The 22,394-nt window shown below is 41.1% G+C and overlaps 1 protein-coding gene across 1 annotated transcript; it reads left to right on the forward strand.

The window, feature by feature from the left end:
- Positions 1-16,746: 16,746 nt before the first annotated feature.
- On the forward strand, positions 16,747-18,290 carry LOC309796389 (melanoma-associated antigen B18-like; the record flags this gene model as incomplete). Its single annotated transcript, XM_082609427.1, has 1 exon — positions 16,747-18,290. One exon carries the CDS (start codon positions 16,747-16,749, stop codon positions 17,785-17,787), a length of 1,041 nt encoding a protein of 346 aa, XP_082465553.1. The 3' UTR covers positions 17,788-18,290.
- Between the last annotated feature and the right edge of the window lie 4,104 nt (positions 18,291-22,394).

A 22,394-nucleotide genomic window follows, 5' to 3' on the forward strand; every position in this document is an offset into this window, starting at 1 on the left:
CTTCTGAATGAGGTTCTCAACTTTATGCAACAGAAAAAATTGATGCATTCCACTGAAAATGGTTAAATCTTGATCAAATGTGCCTGCCTTCATCACATAATTCCCCACCAAATGAAATTAATATTGAAAACCTTTTCAAGATGATTTTATTGTGCCTTTTATGTCAAAGTTTGAGGCCATATTAAAGTTATCGAGTACTTATCCCCAAGTGTTCTGTTGTACATGCAAAATATGATCAAAGAGGACTGACACCCAAGTAAACTTAGGAATTTGAAAAAGGCATGAACAGGGCTGAATTTCAGCTGTATCCTCCATGGAAAGTTCATTTTTTAATATAAATGATCCTAAATCTTTTTTTTTTTTTTTTCTCACGAGAGCAAAAACCATGACAAAGAGAACAGAATACAGAGGTGTAATGACTTTGACATCTTGGAAAGGAAACAGCATTGATGGATTTAACCCTAAGGCAAGCAGGGTAGTCTTCCTTATGTATTTCATTTCTCCAGCAATTAATGGTATTCATGGGCTGCTCTGATGCAAAATTAAGTGACATCAAAACTTCTGCAGAGGGCCTCCCTGGTGGCGCAGTGGTTGAGAGTCCGCCTGCCGATGCAGGGGATACGGGTTCGTGCCCCGGTCTGGGAGGATCCCATATGCCGCGGAGCGGCTGGGCCCGTGAGCCATGGCCGCTGGGCCTGCGCATCCGGAGCCTGTGCTCCGCAACGGGAGAGGCCACAACAGTGAGAGGCCCGCATACCGCAAAAAGAAAAAAAAAAAAAAAAAAAAAAAAAAACTTCTGCAGATAGACTTTCTCCCAAAGGAGACCTAAGCAATTATAGTAGAACTCCCATGGAGTCTTAGAACACATTTTTGCCCAAGCATACCTCTATTCAAGATAGTCAGCCAGGGCTTTGTAGCTGTTGAAATTGCCGGCTATGCTAAAACATGATAGCCCCCAAGTTTCCCTGTGTTTCAGTGTCTATTGCTATAAAACAAACCAGTTAGTTGCTTAAAAAACAGCAATGTATCATTTCTTAAAATTTTCTAGGTCAGGAATTCAGGCAGGGCTTGGCTGGGCAGTTCTTCTGTTACATACAACAATGCCTGAAGTTACTCTCTCAGCTGCATTTGACCGGTGGTTCAGCTAGTCTGGGAGATACGAGAAGGCTTCACTTACATGGCTGGTCCTCTCTATCCTCATATGCTGTCTCATATATCCGTTTTCTGATCGAAGCTTCTTTACATCATGGAGGCTGGCTCCCTGTAAAGAGAAAGCAGAAGATGCCTCTTCAGAGTTAGGCCTGGAACTCACACAGTGTCATAACTGCCATAGCCTACTGGTCAAAGTAAATCACAAAGCCAGCTCAGACTCAGGAGGAGAGTAAGTTGACTCCATCTCTTGATGGTACGCGTACAAAAAGGGAAACAAGTGATGGTGGTCAACTGTGGAAACAAACTGAACACTGTATCTCTATGTTGGATATTTAGAGTCCCAGACTGGCCTTCCTCCTGTTCCCAGAGTAGCTTTGCTGAACTTAAGCACATCTTCTGGCAATGTGGTATAAGCAAGTATAGGGCAATGTGGGAATTTATACTGAACAGATCTAGAGTTGCACTGTGGTTCTATCTCTTCTGAATTAAGTCATGCAGTATAATAAAAGCCCATCTGAGCACTGTTTTCCAAATCTAGGAACTCGGGGTAATGCTATTACCTTGGATAGTAATGAGAATTAGAAACAAATATAAAGAGACTGGCATATATCAGGTGCTTAAAAAGGTTTGTTGTTGCTGTTGTTATTATTAGATGATTGATGGGGAATGGCTTTCTGGCATACTTCTACCTAGAATCCTTTCTATTCAGAAAGGGAATTGAAAGAGTAGAAGAAAACTGTGATGCTCTTCTGAGACATCTCAAATAACTGAAACACTCTGGCCTTCAAATGTCTGAAGCCTCTTAAATGGGAGGAAATCTCAGAGAATGAAGGATAAGCCACACACTTGGGACTTCCCTGGTAGCACAGTGGTTAAGAATCCGCCTGCCAATGCAGGGGACACGGGTTCGATCCCTGGTCTGGGAAGATCCCACATGCCGTGGAGCAACTAAGCCCATATGCCACAACTACTCAGCCTGTGCTCTACAGCCCGCAAGCCACAACTACTGAGCCCGTGTGCCATTACTATTGAAGCCCGTGCACCTAGAGCCTGTGCTCTGCAGAAAGAGAAGCCGCCGCAATGAGAAGCCCGTGCACCGCAACGAAGAGTAACTCCCACTTGCAGCAACTAGAGAAAGGCCCGCACGCAGCAACAAAGACCCAATGCAGCCAAATAAATAAATAAATTTTTTAAAAAAACAAAGAAAAAGAAAAAAGGAAAGCGTAAGCCACATACTCAGAATTTAAGTTTGACCCTGAAAGTAGTGGGGAATGCTGATCTTCACCCCTCTTCAACATAGGAATCAGATAAGATCCTGAGAGGAAAAATACAGGTCAGGATACTATAGACCTCCTTTCAAATGCTTTGACTACATAACTCAAATAAATAATAGTAACATAATTATATAAAGTAGACTCTCCATGTTGAAATATTATATATAATATATATGTATGTATTCGTATCTATTACATATATATGCAAATACATATACATAGGCTAAAAGAGATTCATACTGCTAAGGTTCCCAAAGACAATAATACATTATTTTTGTCATATGAAAGAAAGGGCATTCTATACATAGCACATACGTCAATCAGAACAAGTTCATGGACATGCTACCTTTGAAGTCAAAAAGGGGCCCACGCTTAGAAGTTCCCATGCTGGCTTCAATGCTCTGTTGTCACCATCTAGAAACCCTCAGTAATTTTTGAACAAGGGGCTCTATATTTTCATTTTTTTAAATTTATTTATTTTATTTATTATTTTTGGCTGTGTTGGGTCTTTGTTGCTGCACGCGGGCTTTCTCTAGTTGCGGTGAGCAGAGGCTACTCTTTGTTGCAGTGCCGGCAGGCTGCCCACTGCAGTGGCTTCTCTTGTTGCGAAGCACGGGCTCTAGGCGTGCGGGCTTCAGTAGTTGTGGCACGCGGGCTCAGTGGTTGTGGCTCACGGTCTCTAGAGCTCAGGCTCAGTAGTTGTGGTGCACAGGCTTAGTTGCTCCGTGGCACGTGGGATCTTCCCGGACCAGGGCTCGAACCCATGTCCCTTGCATTGGCAGGCAGATTCTTAACCACTGCACCACCAGGGAAGCCCTACATTTTCATTTTTCAGTGGCAAATTACTTAGCTGGTCCTCACTTCAACATACTGTTAACTATGAATTCACATAATTTTGATCAGAAATTTTTCATATGTTTATGTGTGCTTATGAGTAAACAGATACATGTATAAAGTACTCATAGACAAAATGTCATTCAACCACTCAACAAATAACTACTGAGGGCAGATTTATACCTATATTAACGATATATTACTTCATTATTTATTACTCTATGATTTTATGTGTTTTTATCAGGAAGAGAGAAAGATCAAGGAATTTTGTGATTCCTGAGACAGATGTTCCAAAGGATGTTACTTGAAAGCTCCTCATTAACTATTCAGAGGAGGAGGACCAGTGACATGTAGACACTTTCTCCCTAAGTGCCAACCCAGAGGTGTCTCTCGTGGCCCACTCAGTTCTCCATGTACTCACTCAGCCAGGAGTAGTACCTTTACTGTCAGAAAAATCATTTTCATTATGCAGAATAAAGTGATTCAACTGCCAAAGGCAATCTTCATGACAAAAAACAGCAGCTCTTTTTTCTCTTTTCACAAATAAAGTTAAGTATAATAACAGTAGGATGAGCTTCAGGAATGATGGAATTCTCTCCCTCTCTCTCTCTCTTTCTGTTTTCTGTATGTGGTTGCAGAATTCCTTTGGTTAATGAATAAGAGTAATCCTTTCTGTAGAAACATTTTGATATAAAACATCAGGTGATTTTCAGAAACCTTCATACTTTGAAACTTAAAAAGATAAAATATAGGGCTTCCCTGGTGGTGCAGTGGTTGGGAGTCTGCCTGCCGATGCAGGGGACATGGGTTCGAGCCCTGGTCTGGGAGGATCCCACATGCCGCGGAGCGGCTAGCCCCGTGAGCCACAATTACTGAGCCTGCGCGTCTGGAGCCTGTGCTCCGCAACAGGAGAGGCCGCGATGGTGAGAGGCCCGCGCACCGCGATGAGGAGTGGCCCCCACTTGCCGCAGCTGGGAAAGGCCCTCGCACAGAGGTGAGGACCCAGCACAACCATAAATAAATAAATAAAATTTAAAAAAAAAAGCAAAAGAAATCTGAATGAAGTATGGTCTTAAAAAAAAAAAAGAATAAATAGCCTTTAAAAAAAAAAAGATAAAATATAAGCAAGTGGTCAAGTCAAGCAACCCAATAAAGGCCATGATAGTGAGGGAAGCCTCATGGTTTCCAGTGGCTTTCAAAATATAAAGAAGTAAATCAAATTTCATTGTGTCCTCACAGAAAACATCACGACAACTCAGTCTCCATCATAGAACTGGGATTACCAAATGTTTGCTTCTAAGTAATGATAGCCCTAGTAAGAAAATTGCCAATCTTTAGCGTATTCAAAAATCCCAAGTCTTTATTAAGCACAGTCAACAAATCTGCAGTTTGAATTCTGTTTTTGCATCTCCCTGACAAATCTCTAATTAAAAATACAATAATTTTGAATATCACACTGAGGCAGTGGATTACATTTTATGCCTTCTTGTTTCTAAACATTAATATGAAAGTCCAAGCATCTAGAGAGTCCTCCCCATCTTTTACAAATGTTGACAAAGAATTTCAAAAAAAAGATAATAAGCAAAATCTCTGTATATATGTGAGAGAGCTTTGATTACATAGGCCTGTGGTGTAACATACACTCAAGTTTTTACATTATTTATGAACAAATAAAGTCTTAAAGATCTGCTGACCTTAAAACACTTTTAGCTACTGTACTATTTTCTTTGTGTAACAAGAAGTAGAAAATAGTTTGTGTTCTAGGGATCCACAATAAAAACTCAAAGGCAGATTGCATTTTGATTAAGGTATGGATGGTAGATTAGACTACTGTTGAGTAAATATTCACTCCCCACCTTCTCCGCCCCGACCTGGATGAGAAGAGTATACGTCCACGATACGCTGATGTTGGGTTTGGCCATATGACTTGCTTTTGCCAATAGGATAGTAGTGGATGTGACAAATTGAGACTTGAAATGTGCTTGTATGATTGTGGCCTAGAACTTGTTCTCATGCGTGCATATTGCATCATTGCTGTAAGAAGAAGAGGCTACAAGTAGCCCCTGGAGCAAAGAGGATGACAGACACATGTAGCCGACTTGGATCCTAGCTTCAGCTTGGATCCAAGCCCAAACAAACTCAGACAAGATCACAAACTATCAGCCAACTTGCAGAAGCATGAGGGAGAAATAAATACTTGCTATATGCATTGAATTTGGGCTTTTTAAAAATACAACACAATTGTGACAATAGCTAACTGACTCAACAAACTATTTAAAGAACTACAGAAGTATAGCTCTTCCAGGGCAAAATCTGGTTCCATATCTACTCAGGCAAGGTATTGAATACATTAGATTCATTGCTAGAATTGTCAAACTGAGACTTTAAGCAACATGAAATTACTTGAAAATAACATTCCCTACAAAAATTATTTACGCAAAATTACTAAGCATTCATATTAAAATACATATAAATTTCAATTATCACACTATCAATATGTGGTTATATATGTTGAAATACACATAAGTTTCAATTATTTTATACCATCAACAATGTTCATCATGACATTCAACAAATTTTTTTTTGTGTGTGTGGTATGTGGGCCTCTCACCGTTGTGGCCTCTCCCGTTGCAGAGCACAGGCTCCGGATGCGCAGGCTCAGCGGCCATGGCTCACGGGCCCAGCCGCTCTGTGGCATGTGGGAGCTTCCCGGACCGGGGCATGAACCCGTGTCCCCTGCATCGGCAGGCGGACTCTCAACCACTCCGCCACCAGGGAAGCCCACGTTCACCAAATATTTTTTAATGTCTATTATAAGTTACCAGGCACATGCAAGCATCATTTACACCCCTAACCAGCTGTACACAAGGAGTGGTCAACAGTTCAATAAGCACAGGATAGGATATTCATCTAGGAACTTTCTGATACATTCTACTCATCACCATCATCTCGTGGTGTCTTGAGTTGGTTACTATATTCTTTACTGTTGACTTGGCTATTACTAGAAGTTTTACTACTATTACTGTTCACTGCATTTCTCTACCTGTTTTTTATTACCTTTTTTTTTTTTTTTTTTTTTTACAGCATTTTAAACAAAGTGTCACCAAGAAGAAAATTCTCCCAGAAAAGATATCTTTCTAATTTAGAGCAATTGGTTCCTGGGAGTAGGAGGAGAGAATGGTAAAATATTCAAATTTTTACCACTATGCTCTGTGAAATGTATGTGCTACACAATTCCAATAAATCACTTAGATTAACTGTGCCTCAGTTTCCTTTCTCATCCATGAGATGGGAAAAACAATAATATATACCCACACCTTTCAACATTGAGATGATCAAATGCTGTGTCTGAAAACACTAAAGTCATATAAGTCATTTTTTTCTTCTTTATTTAGAGGCAGTTTTTAGCAATATCAAATTTTCTCCTTACAAAAAACCTGCCTTTCACTATTTCAATAATATATCTCTTGTACAGTGTCTTCCACTAAAAAAACAGCATTTCCTCTTTTCAAAAGCCAAGTAAAAATTTTAAATGGAAAATCTTTTTTTCTAAATTTCTATTGTAACACTGTTATTATGGATATGCTCGATTGTGAGTTTATTGCTACACAATGGTGCAAATGGTCCAAAATAGATCTTGTCAAAGAACAGATTGCTATTATGATTGATATGCTTGCACCAGGGTTGTGTTTCATAAAATATGTATGTTGTTTTGTTTTATTTGGTTTTGTTCTATTTTTTCTCCATGATGTTTTTGTTTGAACTTGTTGTGTCTAATTCAGCTATGGCTTGGTCAATGCTACATGACCTTTCTTTCTTGGTGTTTGTCTTTGGGCTATTTATCCAGTCATCGGTCCAAGAACTAGGAAAAGCAAACAAAAACTAGTTTCATTCAAATGGTAAATGGTTTGGCATAGTAGAAGTATAAAAGGGAAGAGTTGGTTAAAACCATTTTTGATTTTTTCATATATTAGCTCTGTATGATATACTTCTCTGTATATATTTTATTATCTATATATCCTACACTTCACTGCCATGAATATATCAGAGATTTCTTATTGTTTAGTGAAATCCTCTACACATTTAAAAATGTCAAGGCATGAAAACTGAGTTTAAAAAAACTATCTAAAACTCATGTTTAAAGACCTAGATTAAAACTAAAGTTTAATAGGAAATACTTATTTTTATTTAAAAGCCCAATATCCTTTGTAAACAACTTCCTTCGAGTGACAATAAATGTACACATCTCAACAGTCACCACAACATTAAATGTAGATGCAATGGCACCTGAAATTCTGGAGAGTTTCTTAAGTTTTGGAAAAGCATGACTCTAAGCCATGAAGAAGTTAATTACTTCAAAGCTTATTGATTCATTCTGAAAAAAATAAATTTTTAAATATCATACTCATCCTAAGGGTCAGCTGGTGTCTTACATTATACATCATGATTGCAACAGACCCCATAAACTATGTACCACTGAAAACAGAAAAGGACCTCTCTAACGTAAATACCAAATATCACACATTAATCACAATATGCTTTGCCATCAGTTTCACATTTACATATAAGTACAATGCACACAATCATTTTTTCTTGTAAATGAATTTTAGTTGCATTAAAAAATGTATTATGCTTGTAGACATTGACATTTTAAAAAGCTGTTTAAATTGAAATCAAATTAGAAAAAAACAGTTAATATTCATTTTAATAGGAACACAAACGACTCAGTCTAGGAAAAGCCGATAATGAGTTTTTCTACTTTGCCATCATAATGTACATTCAATGAGTTGTCCTTCACATAGCAGCATAATGCTGCCATCAATAGAACATACGCTTTGTGCTATTTTTCAAATGGTGATAATGAGTTTTTCTGAAGCGAATACAGTATAGAACTGAAGTACACCAAATTCTCTAGATGTCATAACTAGAGTTCCTGAGTATATGGGTTTAACTCTTTATAGAATGTATTTATTTCTTTATTCATTACTTTATTATGCTTATAGTTCAACAATATTATGAGTGGATTAGTTTATTCATCAACATTGAATAAGAAATTGCTATCTCTACTGATTAAAAGTAAAAACGTTTATTGGATATTCATAGGAATAGCAAGCTCTGGCACCAAAACATTGATAATTTTTATATATATGCAACAGAATTATGGGTGATTAAATTGTTTTCTATAGATTCTAATTCTCCTACAATAAGTATGCTTCGCTGCCCATTCTTAAAATGTTGGGTTGCCTTCATATTTTTTATTTCACTCTGTACGCTCTTCCTTGCCAATCTCATTCATGTTCATTGCTTCCATTTTCAAATACCTGCTCATGACTTCACATGTGCATCCTAAGCCCAGGCCTCTCCTCTAATATTCAGCTTCACATATATTTCTGCTTACCTGCTATCTTCACTTGCATATTTATTAAAAGTGCTTCAAACACAACCCTCTTTAAATCGAACTCCAACCATACCTCCAAATTACATCCATTCTTATCAATCCTACTCTTGGTAAATGGTACACTTGCAGAATTCCCAATCTCAGTAGGTGATGCAACTGTGAATGCAGTTGCACAGGCCATGGATATAAGCAGGCATTTTTGACACTATGTTCTCCTACACCATCCATGTGCAAACTATGCACATGAGTCTTGCAAATTCTACCTATACACAGCTTTCTAATCTGTCCAAATTTCTCCATCTCTGATGTCACAATCCTGGAATACTGTACAAGTACAAGTATCTGGAATTCTTTTTCCTATGTGTTTTTTGTTTGTTTTGCTTTGCTTCCCTTTTTTTTTTTTTACACCGCAGCCACAGTGTTCTTTACAAAATGCATATCTGAGCAGGTCATTCACCTGCTTTAAAACTTTTAGTTGTTTTATTTTGCATCTAAGAAGAAACCCAAACTCTTTTACTACACTCTACCCATTGACTTTCACACTAAAACTAAATGGTTTTCCTGCCAGTCCAATGAGTGGTATTCCTCCAGTCTACTGAGTGGTGTCCTTCCAGCGCGCCAACTTTATTATTCAATCAGACCTTTGTGCAAGTGGTTCCCCTAAGGAACAGTTTCCAAACCTCACTCCACCCTTGTTAACCTAACTCACATTCGTCCTTTTTTCTAGGTTAAGATACTAATTCTTCAGGACAGCCTTCCCAGACTTATTGAATCAGATAGTATCCCACTATTTTATCTCTCTGTCCTTTTCCTTTGTAATGTTTAACAGTTTGTAATAAATGTATATACGTGTCTATTGGATTTACATCTGTCATTCCCACTAGACGATAAGTTCTAGGAAGGCAGGGTCTGCTCACATTTTGCTCACCATTTTCTCCTCAGCTCCCAGCATAGTGCATGGTTGAATTACTTATCAATAACTTACTGCTGCATTAAGGATGAGAATGTCTTACATTCAGAAAAATATTAAAGTGGGAACAAAATACATGAAGTCAACTTGGTATTCAAAGTGCATAGAATCAGAACATGTTCACCTGCTTGGTTAAGAATCCACCTGCCAATGCAGGGGACACGACACGGGTTCCATCCCTGATCTGGGAGGATCCTACATGCCGCGGAGCAACTAAGCCCGTGTGCCACAACTGCTGAGCCTGCGCTCTAGAGCCCGCGAGACACAACTACTAAGCCCGTGTGCCGCAACTACTGAGCCCACGCACTGCAACTACTGAAGCCTGCATGCTCTAGGGCCTGCATGCCACAACTACTGAAGCCCACGCGCTCTAGGGCCCACATGGCACGACGACTGAAACCCGCAAGCCTCGAGCCCATGCTCCGCAACGAGAGAAGCCACCACAAATGGGAAGCCTGCTCACTGCAACGCAGAGTAGCCCCCGCTCACAGCGACTAGAGAAAGCCCATCTGCAGCGACGAAAACCCAATGCAGCCAAAAAAAAAAAAAGAAAGAAAAAAAGAACATGTTCACTTGCTCTAAGAATACATAAATCTGACTTTGAGATTCTACTTTTGACTTGAGTAAAAACCGACATCTAATTGTCCACCAGATTAAAAACAACATAGGGCTTCCCTGGTGGCACAGTGGTTAAGAATCCACCTGCCAATGCAGGGGACACGGGTTCGAGCCCTGGTCCAGGAAGATCCCACATGCCGTGGAGCAACTAAGCCCATGTGCCACAACTACTGAGCCGGCACTCTAGAGCCCGCCAGCCACAACTACTGAAGCCCGTGCGCCACAACTACTGAAGCCCACTCGCCTAGAGCTTGTGCTCCACAACAAGAGAAGCCACTGCAATGAGAAGCCTGTGCACCACAATGAAGAGTAGCCCCCGCTTGCTGCAACTAGAGGAAGCCCACGTGCAGCAACAAAGACCCAACACAGCCAAAAATAAATAAATAAACAAACAAACAAATAAACAAATTTAAAAACAACAGTTTCTCTTAAATAAAAGAGCTAAACTAAGAGCGTAAAGGTCTTTTCAACTGAATGCTTAAGATGATTCTATAGTGAACAATGTCCTTATAATAAATACCATGTTAATTTTTTCCTTATAATGACTTTAATACTAGTTTATAGTTGAGACCAATCTTTAACCATCATTTTGCTTATCAAAATTATGAGTAATATGACAAAGAAAAAAACAAAGAAAAGGCTAAGACAGAAAGTAATGAACAGGGTTGAATGCAATACTTAAAACTAAATAAAGTTGCTTATCTACTGTCAAGGGATCTTTGCCACTTCTGACCAGGAAAAAAAAAACAAACTTCTTCTGACACCCCTTTTCTCTATGTCTTGTTTAGTCTAAGCCTTTGGTATCTTCATGACTGTGGTCAAGTTCCTGGTTTAGTAAATAAAAACTAAATGGATGAATGAAAGCTTCTTCATCTTAAAAGCCTCAGTTCCTTTGCCTGTATAATCCAATAAATAAAACCTACACCACAGGTGAAGTACTATAATGCACATAGCACACTTCCTTGAACATAATGGGTCCTCAACAAATAAGTAGTTATTATTATTTTTACTTTAAAATATTTGTCCTCCCTCCTTACTATTTCCCCTCATATCTCTGTGGCTCAATAACAGATGTTTTAGAGAATGGGGTGGGGAAACCCATGGGCCCCATTCCATAATTCAGTCACACTTTGGATTTAAAACAGTCTAGGACACTAGGCTAATTAAAGTTTTCCAGTCACAACCACTTCTTTCTTAGGGTACTTCTCACTTATCTTGTAGTAGTTGATAACTTGTCTTCCCATGCCTTCTTGCCTGCCGAATGACTGCACATACATTGATACATACTGAGAAGGTTAGTTCTCACATTCCACTAAGAGTGAAAATAATAAGCAAACAAACGAACAAAAAACCAAAGCCTCTTAACTGATCAGATTTTAAACGTTCCAAATACCCCAGTATTTGGTATTTGCTAACGGCCATCAGGCACAAGTGTTTAACAAAAAGCAAAAACACAACCCATAGCACTAGAGACTTTAAAACCCTTCATTCTAAATTTAGTATAGCATATGCGACTTGGGAGTTCCAGCTACCACTGTGGTCAGAAAGTCTGCAATCATTTATTTGTTTCTAGGTGTGACAGGCAGAAGTTTAAGCTTACCCCATATGGCTCACACTCCTGTTTAATCCCCTCCCATTGAGTGCAAGAGGGACCTGTGAATATGATGGAATATTGCTTCCGTGATCAGGTTATGTTACATGGCACAGTTGACTTTAAGAAAGGGAGATTATCCTTGGTGGACCTGACCTAATCAAGTGAGCCCTTAAAAGGGGGCAAGACTCTGTCTTCCTGGTGAAATGGATTCAAAGTTCTGGGGGTTCTACATGAAGGAGATTCTTCACTGCGGGCTTTGAAAATGGAGAGGGCCGTGCGGCAAGGAATGCAATCAACTTCTAGGAGCTAAGAATGGCCCCCGTCTGACAGCAAGCAAGGCAATGGAGACCTCAGTTCCACAATCACAAGGAACTTCATTCTGCCAACAACCTGACTCCTTGAAGTGGATCCTTGCCCAGAGCCTCCTGATAAGAACACAGCTCAGCCAATAAGACACCTTGAGAGTGAGGACCTGAGCAGAGAACACAAATGAACTGCACCTAGACTACTGACCAACACAACTGGGAGATAATAAGTGGATGCTATCTTAAGCCACTGAGTCTATGATAACTTGCCATGCAGCAATGGAAAATTAATCCACCGGGTATCTCAAAGGATGGATCAAGACTGATTTTTAGAACTTTCTCAAAGTTTCAACCCAATAAATATTTCTAAACAACTAATAATTTGTAAAGTTTACAAAGTATTTTCTCATATATACTTTTATTTATTCATCCCAACAACCCAGTAAAAAGAATATCTTCATTATCTACTCTAAACTTTTTTTTTTTAACAGAGTCTCATATAGGGTAATTTTAGGGCTCAAGATCACAAAAGCAGACAGTGAAATGATGCCTAAAATTTAAAACAAGGCATTAAGTAATGATGCTCTTAAAAGTGTGAGGCCAGGATCAATATTAAACACTAAAGACCTACCAGGACTGGGGCTAGGGTGAGACAAGTCAGGCCTTCACCTTGAGTTCAAAATTTAAGGTAAGGGGGGAACCAAAAACATCTCAGTAATCAAGATAAATTATGTCTCAATTCCATATTTTAAAAAGTCAAAATAAATGCCAAAATCCATGATGAGAAAATATCACACCTTTAAATAAAAACACCATCCACTGGCTAAAAATAGGGTTAAACAAGTGAGGCACTCACTCTCGGCATCATACAAGTGGAGGGTCAGGTCCTGTCTTTATTTAAAACTTTGTATTTATTTGCATTTATTTATTTCATTATTGAAAATAAAGAAACTTTATTTATTTTATCACTCACCTCACCTAAGTCCTGGCCCTGACTCAGTAACATGTACCCTTGGACACTTCCTTATCTTCCATTTACTAGGCCATATTAACATTTTCTATTTCTTAAATAAACTCTCTACTCAGTTATTTTGGTTGTCTGGCAAGGGGTGAAGTTATGTATTCAAAAGCAGAGTTCTCTTAAGCTGACAACGTGACTCCTGGCTATGTCAGTCTAAGCATGGTGTCACAGGTATTGGGCTCATTGAAGACAGTGCATTCATTCCTCTAAAATGGCCTTGATCACTAACATGTCTTGTTCCTCCTTAATATCATTATCCTGGCTGGAGCTGATGTTTCAGAGAATGAGGCATGGGGATGAGGAAGCCTTCAGAAATTCAGTCCTTCATTGGCAGTGTGGCCACTGAAAGGGCTGAAATGGTACTGGACACAGCAGATTTAAGTGTGGACAATTTGTTCAAGTCGAACTGAAACAGAAAGCAAAGGGGAACAAAGTCTTCAGCCATTGAAAGGCTCAAGTTATTAGTAGGGGCTGAATCACCCTAAATGACTTCTGCTTCAGAAGGCATTATTATACCGTTCAGGGGGAAGCAGGATGGGCTGAAGCACAGGGGGGAGATAAAGAACTCTAAAATAGTTGTAACAGTTAGTTTATAACCTAAGACTCCTGGGCCTCCCTGGTGGCGCAGTGGTTGAGAGTCCGCCTGCCGATGCAGGGGATACGGGTTCATGCCCCGGTCTGGGAGGATCCCATATGCCGCGGAGCGGCTGGGCCCGTGAGCCATGGCTGCTGAGCCTGTGCGTCCGGAGCCTGTGCTCCGCAAGGGGAGAGGCCACAACAGTGAGAGGCCCGCGTACAGCAAAAAAAAAAAAAAAAAAAAAAAAACCTAAGACTCCTTACCCACAGTTTGAGTGTCTTTGCTCTAGAACATTCTGTATTTCCAGGCTTATTAACTTAGAAACAACCAACAATGTTACCTACTCAAGAAGTAAATATTCATTCAAAAATCTAAACATTTCATTTACTAACAAGTGAAATGAGAAGTTGGAAAATTATTTTAATAAACTGAGGCAACATATTAGCATATTTATTCAAACAAATCAGATATTTCTGCGTTGACCACATTAATGGAGTCCTTAAATGAAGTCCATCAGGACAGCCCTATATTGAATAAATTTCTGAACCCAGAGGACAGAGTGCCACAATTGGTTTTTATGTCTACATATGCATAAACTAAGACAGTAATAACACTTACACTACTTGCCATATCCCCACTGGAATTTTCAAAGAAAAAAGTAAAACTCAACTAGCATAACGACCGGATAGCTTTATAGAAAGAACAGAGAAACTATATCCCTTCAAAGAAAGCTGGCTTTGAATAAATCATAGGAAAATTTTCTATGTCTTCCAAAGTTATAACTATCTGTAGGCACAAACAATATGTCATGTGATAAATTCTAGGGCCTGAACATTGATTATTCCAATGCTGCTCATTAATAGTAATTAATGCAAGATGAATTATTCAACCAGTTATTAACTGGTTTTGTTCTCAAGCAAGATTTTTTTGTTATTTAAAATTATAAAAAATATGAAACAACTTTGGGCTAAAGACTGTTCTGATATTGATTAGACAAAGAGAGATTTAGCTCTCTTTATCTATCTATCTATCTATCTATCTTTCTAGGCAGTAAAATAGGGCCTTGTAAGGCTCACATCAAGAAAACAAAAGGGAGGATAACAGAAGGTTCTACCTATAGATATATTTCAGCTAATAATCTTGAGAAGATAGAATTGGAGAATTACAACTCAGCAGTTCTGATGGATTAATGGATGACAGTGATGATCCTCGATGACTGACAACATCACCACAAAGGAAACTACAGACACTATGTATCTCCTAATAGAATTGCAGTGTCACCTCTGGAATGGTTTTGCTAACAAAGAGTAGTATTGGAATTCACTATGTTAACAGACAGAGAAGAGAAAGCATTTGATCATGTGTGGGACTAAAGAAATTGATAAAAACTCAACACCTGTTGATGGTAATAACTTTTAGAAAACTTATATTAGCATGGAATTTCCATATTGTTACATCAACAGCAAACATATGTAAGTGTGAAATGTTAGAAACATTCCCAATAAAGTCCAGGAGAGGACACGGAGGTATGGCACCAACTTTGCTGTTCAAACCGGGACTGGATTGCATAGCCAGTATACAGCCATACACAGCAATACCAAAATAAAAGTCATGAATAATGAAAAGAGCTAATACGATCCTCTAACTAAAAACTCCAAAGAAATTGGCTGCCAAATATTCAAATGTATAAGGAACTTCAGAAAGCTGGTGTAGAAGATCACTATACCAAAAGGAGGACTCTTATCACACAACATCAGTAACTAATTAGAATATGTAATGGAAAATACACCATTCAAAACAGCAGCGATATCCAAAATATACCTAAAAAGAGAACTAACAAAAATGCACAGGATCTTTATGGAAGCAAATATAAAAAATTACTGATAGATTTTGGTAAAAAAAGTCTCAAATACAGCAACATATTATGTTGATTCATGGTGAGTAGAATAGTGCACAGATGTCAATTCTCCGTAAATTATTTACAGATTTATGCCTTACCTGACGGGTTTGGTGCGGTGTCAGCAGAGAAGCAGCCCAGCACCTACAAGGCATCAAGGTAAGACGCTGAAGGGTGACAGAAGGGAGAGCCCACTCCAAAATAAGAGGCCACAAAGAGCCCCCCTACTGTCAATCTTGGGAGACCCCAGACACGGCTGCTAGGCTCAGGTTCCCCCTTACTTCTAACTGGGGGTTCTGAGGGAAATGAGAACTTGGTCTGAGGCCAGCTGACTCATCTCAGCAGAGGAAGAAGTCCCGGGCCCTGTCAGGAGTCAGGTAAGACCCCGGTGTGAGTTCTGCGTGATTCCTCCGCCTCCCAGGAGAGAGAGGGAGGCCCCCAGAACCCCACCTCTGCTATAACGCTGGGAAGCCCAGGTGGGCGTGGCCAGAAGCACTCTCCCTAACTTCTGTCACACCAGCTATAGAGCCTGAGGCTTCGGTCTGAGAGGGGTGGCCTCGTATCAGCAGACGGAGGAGTCCCAGAACTGGAGAAGTGTCCAGGTGAGTAATCTCCGTTAGAACTGAAGGGACACACTCCTCCCAGAACTGAAGCGGCCCCACAGAGCCCCGCCCTGTACCGACATGCCCCAACCCCCCTGTCGACCCCGAGTGGCTCAAGCGTGGCTGTTATGCCCAACACCCCCCTCCACTTCCGCCTGCAGAATTTGTGGGATGGGAATCCTTGGTCTCAAGGGGTAGCCTCAAGTGAGCAGAGGGAGGAGTCAAAGGGCTGGTCAGGAGTCAAGTTTAGTATCCTGGGTTAGAACTGAGGTGACAAGCTCCTGCAGAACAGAGGAGGTGCACAGAGTCCTGCCGGCCCCTGTCTCGCGGGTTCCTAAAACGGTACCCTTAAGGGGAAAAGCAGAGGCAGCTTTTCTTGGAGCCAAGGTAGAAAAATCTCCCTACTGAGGCTATACACACCATCTCTTCCTCTGTCTTCTTCGGTGACCTCTCATCAACCTTGACAGATTAAACAACTGCCTGCAGTCCCTGACCAGAGTCATCATGCCTCGAGGTCAGAAGAGTAAGCTCCGTGCCCGTGAGAAACGCCGCCAGGCCCATGCTGAGACCCAGAGTCTGGAGGATGCTCAGGCCACTGGGGCGGCGGCGGCGGCGGCAGCAGGAGAGTCCCCTTCCTTTGTCTATCCTCTCTCTGAGGACAGGCCTCAGGATATGCCTGCTGCTGGGACACCTAGCAGTCCTGAGGGACCTCAGGGAACCACCAGCGCCAGTGCAGCTGTTTCACGCACCAATTCAGATGAAGGTACCAACAGCCCAAAGAAGGAGAGCTCAAAATCCTCCACGGGCACTGAGGGCTCACGCAGAGATCCTTTAAAAATGAAGGTGGCTTGGGTGGTGCACTTCCTGCTGCAGAAGTATAAAACCAAAGAGCCAATTACTAAGGCAGACATGCTGAAGTTTGTGATCAAAAAGCACAAGCGTCATTTCAGTGAGATCCTCAAGAGAGCCTCTGAGCGCATGGAGCTGATCTTTGGTCTTGATTTGAAGGAAGTGGATCCTGTCAGGCACTGCTATGCCCTTGTCAGCAAACTAGACCTCACCTCCAATGGAACGATGAATGAAGAAGAGAACATACCCAAGACCGGGCTCCTGATGATGGTGCTGGGTGTGATCTTCATGAACGGCAACTGTGCCCCTGAAGAGGAGATCTGGGAAGTGCTGAATATGATGGGTGTACGTGCTGGAAGGAAGCACTTCATCTATGGGGATCCCAAGAAGCTCATCACTGAAGATTTGGTGCAGCTAAAGTACCTGGAGTACCGCCAGGTGGCCAACAGCGATCCTCCGCGCTACGAGTTCCTATGGGGTCCACGAGCCCACGTTGAAACCAGCAAGATGAAAATCCTGGAGTTTTTAGCCAAGGTTCACGATACAGTGCCCAGTGCCTTCCCAGACTGCTATGAAGAAGCCATGAGAGACGAGGCAGAGAGAGCCCAAGCAAGAATGGCAGCCAGGGCTTGTACTGCTGCTATGGCCAGTGCACGCTCCAGGGCCACGGCCAGCAACTTCTCCCAGGCTACGTGAAGTTCAAGGCTGGTTCCTCCCTTTTTGGTTGAAAAGGTGTGTCAGTGTTCTAACAGTGGAGGGCCAGGGTGGGACTGGAGAAGGGTATATCCCTGAGTTCCTGTTGTGTATTGCTAACTTGGAATTTTACCTTTTTTTCTTTTTTATTTAGGTTATAGTTCAAATGATGAAGTCTGAGAAGACTGTTTTCCTTGTGGAAAAAGAGCAGTAACATTCTAAGTTGTGGATGGCCAGGGTGGGTCTATAGGGAACACAGAGTAATATCCTCTTTGTGTTCCTATTCTATATGGTAAATTTAGAGTTTAATCTTTTCTCTCCCTTTTCTTTTCTCTTCCTTTTTCTTCTCTTTTCTTTTCTTTCCCCCTCCCCTCCCTTCCTTCCTTTCTCTTTCTTTCCTTTTGTTATATTTTCAATGTTGTTTCTTTAATAGAAGGTATAATAATTTCAGAACCTAAATTTATTAGTGACCTCAGTTACATATTTATTAGGTTTAACTTAATAGAGTTAAGATTAAGAGTTTTATTATTTTGTAACACAAATTGGGAAACCTTTCGTATTTATTGAACTAGAACAATAAAACATGGCATGGTAATAGGCATTTCTTTGGCAATGTGAAAATTTTTTTCAGTAAAATTACTGGGATCAAAAAATACAGGAGACTTCCAATAAAGATGTTAAAAAAAATACAGGAGAAAAAAAGGTTAAAAAATGTGCAGTTCTTGGTTTACCTTATCCATTTTAGTCTGTTATTCTGTAAAAATAAAAGATACATACCTGGATTTGCTTAGCTTATTAAAGAATGTAGGAGAAATAAAACACTTATAAACTACAGCTCATGCTCACTGGCTCATTCATTCTCCAAATACTGAGCATCTGCTCTTTGAAAATTATTGTGTTATAAATGGTGAAACTAGGATACAAAACACCCTGCCTTTAGAACTGTACAGTCAAGGAGCCATAATTATATAGAGAAGATGGTGAAATACCCTCTAAGACCTAAAGGACAAGTAAGAAGGAGTAAGGAGGTAATGGGACAGGGATGGGGTTGGGAGACGTGGGAGAGGGAGGGTGAAAACAATAAGGTACAAATTCCCTGGGGAACAGAAGTTTGGGGTTTGGGGAAAATACAAATCACTTAGTGGGATATCCTGTTAATTTAAGCTGGGTGGTAGACTAGATGAGGCTGTGGGACTGGTGAGCAGAGGCCAGGTATACAAACGCTGTTTCTCAGAGTTGGAGGACAAAACCCTGGAATGCAAACCTGTTCATAAGAGTTACTTTAGTATCATCAATAAACCACAGGAAAAGCTCCTCGGGCAGAAATGGAAGGGGTCCTGTGCTCTTGTTCAAGTGCAGCTGAACACAGAGCACAATCTAGTTGTTTTATGCACGGCATCTCCAAGGAATTTATGAGAAATAAAGGTGACACGCCCTTGAGGTGGAATGCTGAGAACCATATCTCAGGCATTAAAAAGGCGTTTTAGGGCTTCCCTGGTGGCACAGTGGTTGAGAGTCCGCCTGCCGATGCAGGGGACACGGGTTCGTGCCCCGGTCCAGGAAGATCCCACATGCTGCGGAGCGGCTGGGCCCATGAGCCATGGCTGCTGTGCTCCGGGAGAGGCCACAACGGTGAGAGGCCCGCATACCACACACACACACACACAAAGACATTTTAATTAGGTTATCTTGAGTATAATTTTGCAAACTCTAAGGGAGGGCTCCATATTAGGTGGTGAAGAAGTGAATAAAAATACAGGTGAGTTGGATGGAAAGGCACCCAGGGGGGACATTGTTGGTCCTTGACACAAATTCTATGACCTCTGAGTTGCATCCAACTGGGGTGGACAACCCCACATACAAATTAAGTAACATCCTCAAATGGGGGAATTTATTTTGTTTTACCTGCGAAGCAGCTTTATGCGATCACTTGGTGGAAACTGCATATTCTGTGATACCTCTTGGATTAATATAACATAAATCTTCCCAGAGGGGAGGGTGGTATCATCTGCAGTACAAAAAAAAAAAAATCATATGATAACTGCGATTCAATAAAGACCTTACTCTGTCAAGTGCTTCATATCCATTACATATATCCCAACAGTCCTACAAGATAGGGCTTATTAGACATACTTTGCAGATGAAGAACTTGTAATTTTCTCGAGTTCACATGGCTGATAAGTGAAAGAGCCGGGACTAGACCCCTGGTCCACATTTTTCTAGAGCCCACACTTTTCCACTCCTCCAACCTGAGGCAGACCTTCTGTCTTTTCATTCTCTATTATTCTCACTACTCCAAGATGTATCACATACAATTAAAAAACAAGACACTCAGAATGGCCATCATCAAAAAATCTAGAAACAATAAATGCTGGAGAGGGTGTGGAGAAAAGGGAACACTCTTGCACTGCTGGTGGGAATGTGAATTGGTACAGCCACTATGGAGAACAGTATGGAGGTTCCTTAAAAAACTACAAATAGAACTACCATATGACCCAGCAATCCCACTACTGGGCATATACCCTGAGAAAACCATAATTCAAAAAGAGTCATGTACCAAAATGTTCATTGCAGCCCTATTTACAATAGCCCGGAGCTGGAAACAACCTAAGTGTCCATCATCGGATGAATGGATAAAGAAGATGTGGCACATACATACAATGGAATATTACTCAGCCATAAAAAGAAATGAAATTGAGCTATTTGTAATGAGGTGGATGGACCTAGAGTCTGTCATACAGAGTGAAGTAAGTCAGAAAGGGAAAGACAAATACCGTATGCTAACCAAACGTACAATAGATAGCTAGTGGGAAGCAGCTGCATAGTACAGGGAGATCAGCTCTGTGCTTTGTGACCACCTAGAGGGGTGGGATACGGAGGGTGGGAGGGAGGGAGACGCAAGAGGGAAGAGATATGGGAACATATGTATATGTATAACTGATTCACTTTGTTATAAAGCAGAAACTAACACACCATTGTAAAGCAATTATACTCCAATAAAGAGGTAATAAATAAATAAATAAGAAGCTTTGGTCTAATAAATAAATAAATAAATAAATAAATAAAAAACAAGACACTCTAGTCAAAGTACAAAAAGCGATCCTGATGAAGGAAGGTGAATATGAGAATAAAGCACAATTTGGGGATTGCCTGTGGGTTTCATATGCTGAGGATCCCCCTGTCACTAGCCCCAGGGTTCCCTGACAGGTGACTCTGCCCACATACTGGCACAGTCCTGTACCAGCACTTTCCTGAATTACAGCATGTTTCTTCTGGGTCTTCCCCAGTGTGCCCTCCTGCCCAAATGGGAACCTCATACACTGACCAGCTCTTCACTGTGACCTCTGGAGCTGCACCCTGTTTCCTGTGATACAGGCAGTCCAGAGTCATATGCCCTCCCCTTGATTAAAGCATTCCAACTCTCTGCACGTGTACAGTGAAGGTCCCATCCCTCCCAGTGGAACCACTGACAGTGAAGTCTAGATACCTGGTTACCACAGCCCCATCCCCAGCCCACAAGTTTCAGAGTATATTCCAAGTGAGCTGGTGATCACAGTCATTTCTTACAGAAGATACTGGTTCTTGGGATATAACTGAAGTTAGATGGGGGGTTTTGTAAATGACTCAGATATTGTCAGTAGGATTTTGAAGGAATGTGTTCTTTGAGACAGGCCACTGAACACATACACCAATGAGTGAGTTTACGAAAGCCTCCCTCATAGGTTGAAGATGAGAAAAGACCATGGAATTCACTGTCTAACAAACATCTACTGAGGCTGAATCCCTCAGAACCCACAGTCGTTCTAGGAGGGGAAAAATGTCAGGGGTTTCCTGACAGATACCCTGTCTTTGAACAACAAAGATCAAAATAATTCACCATCCTTCATAGGCCTCTTATCTCAGTTCTTGCCCCAGAGGAAAATCCTGGTTTTCCCTTGTGCCTAATGTCACCTGTAAACGTGTCCTACACGTTCAGTCCAATCCGCTTCTACTTAGGAAGGCTCATGTGACTACGCAGACACTGAAATATGAACAATGTTTGTCAACTCCAGGCCAAGGAATTTGAAAGCCAGTATGCCACTTCCATGCTTTCTGTCCCATTCAGCAGCAAACACGGAGATCGCTTGTTGAGAAGTGGAACCGCCAATGGGAGCAGACTGGATACCTGGGTCATCTGACAGTGGAGGCCCCTGCCTACCCACATTGGACTTTATGTGTATAAGAAATAAATTTCTGTTGCTTTAAGCCATTGTGGGTCTGCAGGTTTTATCTGTTGCATCAGTTGCTTTATCTGATTAATGCATACCTACTATTTTTTTTTTAATTTTTTTTAAATTTATTTTTTGGTTGCATTGGGTCTTCGTTGCTGCGTGTGGGCTTTCTCTAGTTGTGGTGAGCGGGGACTGCTCTTCGTTGCGGTGAGCGGGCTTCTCACTGCGGTGGCTTCTCTTGTCGCGGAGCATGGGCTCTAGGCGGGCAGGCTTCAGTAGTTGCGGTGCGTGGGCTCAGTTAGCTGTGGCTCGCGGGCTCTAGAGCGCAGGCTCAGCAGTTGTGGCGCGCGAGCTTAGTTGCTCTGCGGCATGTGGGATCTTCCTGGACCAGGGTTCGAA

The sequence above is a fragment of the Mesoplodon mirus genome, assembly GCF_964341445.2.
Source record: "Mesoplodon mirus genome assembly, chromosome: X".
Lineage (NCBI taxonomy): Eukaryota > Metazoa > Chordata > Mammalia > Artiodactyla > Ziphiidae > Mesoplodon > Mesoplodon mirus.